The sequence below is a fragment of the Astatotilapia calliptera genome, chromosome 17 (assembly GCF_900246225.1).
Source record: "Astatotilapia calliptera chromosome 17, fAstCal1.2, whole genome shotgun sequence".
Lineage (NCBI taxonomy): Eukaryota > Metazoa > Chordata > Actinopteri > Cichliformes > Cichlidae > Astatotilapia > Astatotilapia calliptera.
The window spans coordinates 31,301,510-31,307,564 of NC_039318.1; the positions used below are offsets into that span (position 1 = coordinate 31,301,510).

General features: G+C 40.5%; 1 protein-coding gene across 1 annotated transcript; it reads left to right on the forward strand.

Moving 5' to 3' along the window:
* Nucleotides 1-85: 85 nt before the first annotated feature.
* On the forward strand, nt 86-5,042 carry zcrb1 (zinc finger CCHC-type and RNA binding motif 1). Its single transcript, XM_026146887.1, has 8 exons — nt 86-145; nt 254-358; nt 3,602-3,630; nt 3,777-3,888; nt 4,001-4,108; nt 4,199-4,308; nt 4,396-4,477; nt 4,640-5,042. Exons 2-8 carry the CDS (start codon nt 275-277, stop codon nt 4,778-4,780), a joined length of 666 nt encoding a protein of 221 aa, XP_026002672.1. The 5' UTR covers nt 86-145; nt 254-274; the 3' UTR covers nt 4,781-5,042.
* The last annotated feature ends 1,013 nt before the right edge of the window (nt 5,043-6,055 follow it).

Consider the following 6,055-nt stretch of genomic DNA (forward strand, 5'->3'; position numbering starts at 1 on the left):
CATCAACGTGCGACGCACAATATACGGCGTTTTTTCCCGTTTGCTGAACAACTGCTCCGTGTAAATAAAATTACACACCATATTTTTTAACAGCTTTGGCATTATTCTAACGGACGGTGTGGTGTTGGTAAGAACTACTGTGAAGGTAGGCAATTGCTCGAATTAACGTTAAATTGAATAATGCTGTGTTTATAGTGGATGTATTAAGCTGAACTGCTGGTTGTGTGCTTTATGACCATCATGTGTCTTTCAGAGTGTTTTATTTGAGTCCAGTATGAGCGGGGGTTTGGCACCAAGCAAAAGTACCGTCTATGTGTCGAACCTGCCATTCTCTCTCACCAACAATGACCTACACAAGGTAAGTTTGTCCCTGTAACTCTTAAGTGTTTGTCCTGTGCCACCACCACAAACTTGAAATTAAAAAAATAAGAGCAAATGTTGTAAAGATTTTCAGCTTTCATTCAAGGGATTGGACAATGGATTGCATTTATATAGCGCTTTTCGGGGGCCCTCAAAACGCTTTACAATTCCACTATTCATTCACTTTCACATTCACGCACTGGTGGAGGCAAGCTACAGTTGTAGCCACAGCTGCCCTGGTGCAGACTGACAGAACGAGACAAAGGTGTCTAGGAACTGCAGCTATTTTATGCTCCTGTTTCTGGGGCTCTGGATCTTCAAGAGTTGTTGAACAGAAGGTTAAGAAGAGAGGTGACCATCAGTGAGCAGCAATATGGCTTCATGCCAAGAAAAAACCCAAAAAACGCGGCGGATTCTTTGACAGTATTTTTTTTAGAAGTACAGAGAAAGTCAGAAGGAGTTGCATAGTGGTTTTGAAGAAAGCATGTGATATGAACTGTGATACTGCATGAGGAAGTCACGAGGGGCAGAGTAGGATGAGTGCTTGGTTGCAGGACATGCATAAGGACAGAGACAGCGGTGAGGTATGTGGTAGGGATTACATTAGGGCTCGCCAGACAGATGAGGTCAGGCAGGAGTCTTTGTGGGTTATGATATTTGCAGAGGACATTGTGATCTGTAGTGAGAGTAGGGAGCAGATGGAAGAAAACCTGGATGGAACAGGAATGAAAGTCTTTCAGTAAAAGCAAGACAGAATACGTGTGAAGGGAGACAGGCCTAGCAGTGAAGGTGCAGGATAGAGGTAGTAAATGTGAATGATTTAAATACCCAAGGTCAACCAGAGAAGATTCATCAAAATTGTGAAAAAGATTATGCAGAGCAGGATGCTAGTGATAGGGTGAGATGGAACCAAATAATCCACTGTGGCAACCTCATAAAGGGAGCAGTCAAGAGAACAAGAAGATACATAAACGCTTCACTTTATTAATATACGAAATAGTTTTCAAGCAATGACTGCCTGACATTTAAAGTCATGGACATCACCAAAAATTGGGTTTCCTATTTTGTGATGCTTTGCCATGCATTTTCTTTTTGCCTGCTTAGATCACCATGGGAACTAAATTAAACACATGGTCGTGTGTGAGCGTGGTCTAGAGTATGTTATTTTCTGACTTTAGTTTTAAAATGGGCTGTATGTGGTATATTTTTATTAATACTTTTGATTTTTTTAGTTTTCTACAAGTATGATATAGAGTCTAAGGAATTTGTTTTATACATTAATGATCTGATATTTTTAATTACCAAGAATATTTCACTTTGATCTGGCCACAAAGAAAAGTGACTTCCACATCCCCATCATTAAGCTGTAGGACAGTGTCAGTTGATCAAGTTTAAAGTTTCAGAGCTCGAACGTGCAGCTTTTACATTAGAAATAAACAGCAGCACTGAGAGTGCACATGGTGGTAGAACCAATATATTAATGTATGAGATTAAGATAAATGATCTTCTGTAGCATTTGCTCTCGACTTATTTGCACACAGCTGATGCCTTTTTCTAGTTTTATTCTTTAAATTTCTTTATAGAAGTTTCTCACGTGTTCCTCAGATAATGTTTATAAATGAAGCATTTGGAATTAATTGAAGATGAGCCACATGATATATCAACTCTCCTTTTATGTAAGCACATAAAAAGCCTGAAGCAGAAAGCCTGACTTAACAGAGAAAGTTAATAACCACAGTTGTGACACCTGTGATCTCTGACTGGGATTTTAGGTTTTGTCAAGAGGCTTAAGCAAAGAAAGCTTGGCTTTCAGTTTAACTTCCTTCGTGGCACACCCCACCTCTCTCTTCGGTCATATGTTCGAGGGTCTTTCTATTTGGGTTTGTTGCCAGCAAAGTACATGCTCAGGTGAGATTAATTGATTGGCTCAGGCAGATCATTCGGCCTTCAAAAATTCCTGGATTGCATGCACATTATATTTTGGGTTACATTTCAGATTTAGTGCAAAGTGCCATCCTCAAATTCGGCATGGGCTTGAGGATGTCACTTTGTCAAGTTTATCTCTGTACTCTTCAGAATTCATCCAGGTCTTTCTATCTTCTGTCACCCATTGCTACTGGAAGCCATGCATACTCAGCCATCACCCATGTTTTACAGCGTGCTGTGAATTCCGAGCTTTAGTTTGGGAACATCTTCATTAGATTCTCTAGTGAATCCTACACTTGGATATTCTATCAAAAGTAGTTCAAGATAGTGGTGGACAGTGATGAACAGTGGTGAACCAGTGACGGGGTCATGGGTGGCCAAGGCTCACTGATGGACGTGAAAAGTGAAGCCTGATCTGTGTGGTCTGACCTAACAGATGAGCTGCTGTAGCTCAAACTGCCAAAACAGTTCATGCTGGTTCTGAATTGTGTCAGAATACACAGAGCATCACATGTTGTTGCCTATGGGGCTGCACAGCCCCAGACCAGTCAGGGTGTCCAGGCTGACCTGTTTATCACAGAAAGCGCCAACAATGGCGATGTGAGCATCAGAACTGGACCATGGAGCAATGGAAGAAGATGGTCTGGTCTGTGTTTGTTACCAGGGAAACACCTGGCATCAGGATGCACTATGAAAAGAAGCCAAGCTGACAGAGATTTCTGCTGGGACCTCTTGGGTCTTACCATCCATGTGGATGTTCCTTTGACACCTACCTAAGCATTGTTGCAGATCATGTGCACCCTTTCATGGAAATTGTATTCCTTCATAGCTGTGGCCTCTTTCAGCAGGATAATGCGCTCTGCCATAAAGCAAAAATGGTTAAGAAATGCTTTGAGGAGTTGGCCTCCAAATTCCACAGATCTCAATGTAATCAAGTGTCAAGTGGGATCTGCTGGACAAACAAATCTGATCCATGGAAGCTCCACCTCGCAACTTACAGGACTTAAAGGTTCTGTTGCTAACATCTTGGTGCTAGATACCACAGCACGCCTTCAGGGATCTAGTGGAGTTCATGGCTTGATAGGTCACCATGGTTGTTTTGGCAAAAAAGGAGGACCAGGCAATATTAGGGAGGCAAACATAATGCTATGTCTGATGTGTAGATGTGTTAAACAGGTATTACTTTATCATAGAAATGGTCATATGATTATTCCCCAACGTTGTCATCCAGATGTTTTTATGTTACCTAGCACACCAGTTTTTCTATGCATTCCAAGAACCTCTCACTGAAATAAATCACTGTGTGTCATTTCAGCTATTCAGCAAATATGGCAAAGTTGTAAAGTAAGTATTTTTTTATGTTATTTTATACATTTAAAGCAATGAATGATGCAACACAATGCGATAATTTGGTAGCTTTGAAGCGATGTAACAGTTACTGCCTCAGTCGTTTCCTCACAGGTATTAATAACTATGATGGTTTCTCTCAGGGTCACGGTGGTTAAGGATAAAAACACTCGGCAGAGTAAAGGAGTGGCGTTTGTTCTCTTCCTGGATAGAGAGTCGGCTCATAACTGTGCAAGAGCAGTGAACAACAAACAGGTGAGCCTGTGCAAGGTTATATACTGATTTTTCACTAAGCGTAACCCAGAGGCTTTCTGCCAGCGATGTTTCTGTAATGGATGCGAGCGAGTGAAATATTTTTGCCTCCCAGTTATTTGGCAGAACGGTTAAAGCCAGTATTGCCATAGATAATGGACGAGCAGCAGAATTCATAAGGAGACGGAACTACACAGACAAAAGTAGATGCTACGAATGTGGGGTCAGTAAATATCTACTTTTTACATTTCTAACTAAAGTTAGAAATGCAATTGTGATAGTTTTCCTGTATTTTCACAATGGCACATGTCAGGATTCCGGACATTTGAGCTACGCATGTCCCAAAAACATGCTGGGAGAGAGGGAACCTCCGAAGAAGAAAGAAAAGAAAAAGAAGAAAAAGGCTCAACAGCCCGAACAAACGTATGTAATTTGTGACATATATATTTGTGCAACAGAATATATCACAGTACATCTACATTTTTATTTTTTTATTTTTTTTACTTTTAGCGAAGAAGAAGAAGAAGAAGAAAGTGAGGAAGAGGGAGAAGACCCAGCTTTAGATAGCCTAAGCCAAGCCATAGCTTTTCAGGTAAGGGTGCAGAGACAAGAAATATCTACCTAAAAATATCTAGAGGTTTTGATTCAGAGGATTGCATTATGAGTTGCAAAGTTACATTATGGAAAGTCTGACTCAAAATAAATGAAAAACTGTCAGCACTGACATATTTGTTGTCTATTTGTTGCCCTCCAGCAAGCCTGTATTGAAGAAGAACAGAAAAAACAGAAGAGGCTGGCAGAGGATAATGCTCACGCTTCAACGTCGTCAGACTCCAAGAAGCCACGGATCAAAAAGAGCGCATACTTCAGTGATGAGGAGGAGCTCAGTGACTAATGGATGTATAGACTTTAATGTTTTATTTGGATAAATATGGACATTTTTTGAGCTGTTTTTTTTGTGCAGGTGTAAAATATGTTTCAAACTTTATCAAATGTTGATAAAGTTAGAATTGACACACAAAAAATTCAATGTTTTAAGTGCAAAATCAGATTTAAAAAAAAAAAAAGCCAAACAGTTTGGGTACTGCTTTGGCTGGTTGTAGATAAAATCTGATCTTTTTATATGCTGCCAGTTTTCTATTAAATGTCAAAGGTGATTATGAATATTTTATTTCAGCACAATATTCACACATTTTAAAAAAACATATATACGTATATGTATATACATACAGAGTATCTCACAAAAGTGAGTACACCCCTAGGTGAAAATGTCCAAATTGTGCCCAAAGTGTCAATATTTTCAGTGGCCACCATTATCTTCCAACACTGCCTTAACTCTGTGGGGCATGGAGTTCATTACATCATGGAGCTGGTGGATGTTAGAGACCTTGCGCTCCTCCACCTTCCATTTGAGGATGACCCACAGATGCCAGGCCAGTCAAATACCTTTACCCTCAGTTTATTTAGCAAGGCACTGGTCTTTTTGGAGGTGTGTTTGGGATTGTTATCATGTTGGAATACTGTCGTGTGGCCCAGTTTCTGAAGGAAGGGGATCATGCTCTGCTGGAGTATATCACAGTACATGTTGGCAGTCATGGTTACCTCAATTAACTGTAGTTCCCCAGTGCCAGCAGCAGTCATGCAGCCCCAAACAATGACATTCCACCACCATGTTTGACTGTAGGCAAGACACACTTTATTTATTTATTTAGGACAGTGCATGTTAATGAACATAAATGTAAAAATAAATTACATGAATGTCTTTGTACTCCTCACCTGGTTGCCGCCACACATCCTTGACACCATATGAATAATATTTAGTTTGTCTTGGTCTCATAAGGCCACAAATAATCCATGTCCTTAGTCGTCTTGTCTTCAGCAAACTGTTTGCGGGCTTTCTTGTGCCTTATCTTTAGAAAAAGATTCCTTCTGGGACGATAGCCATTTGATGCAGTGTGTATGGTCTGAGGACTGACAGGCTGACCCTCCACGCCTTCAGCCTCTGCAGCAATGCTGGTAGCACTCATACATCTGTTTTCAAAAGACTACCTTTGGATATGACGCTGAGCATGTGCACTCAACTTCTTTGGTCGACCATGTTGAGGTTTGTTCTGAGTGGAAACTGTGCTGTTAAACTGTATGGTCTTGACCACTGTGTGTTGGCAATAAT

Bases quoted from the DNA above. Each gene is read 5' to 3' on its own strand.
- zcrb1 (XM_026146887.1), top strand. From the start codon at position 275: ATGAGCGGGGGTTTGGCACCAAGCAAAAGTACCGTCTATGTGTCGAAC. The intron at 3,889-4,000 runs GTGAGCCTGTGC...TTTGCCTCCCAG, and splicing joins GAGCAGTGAACAACAAACAG to TTATTTGGCAGAACGGTTAA. The intron at 4,478-4,639 runs GTAAGGGTGCAG...GTTGCCCTCCAG, and splicing joins GCCAAGCCATAGCTTTTCAG to CAAGCCTGTATTGAAGAAGA.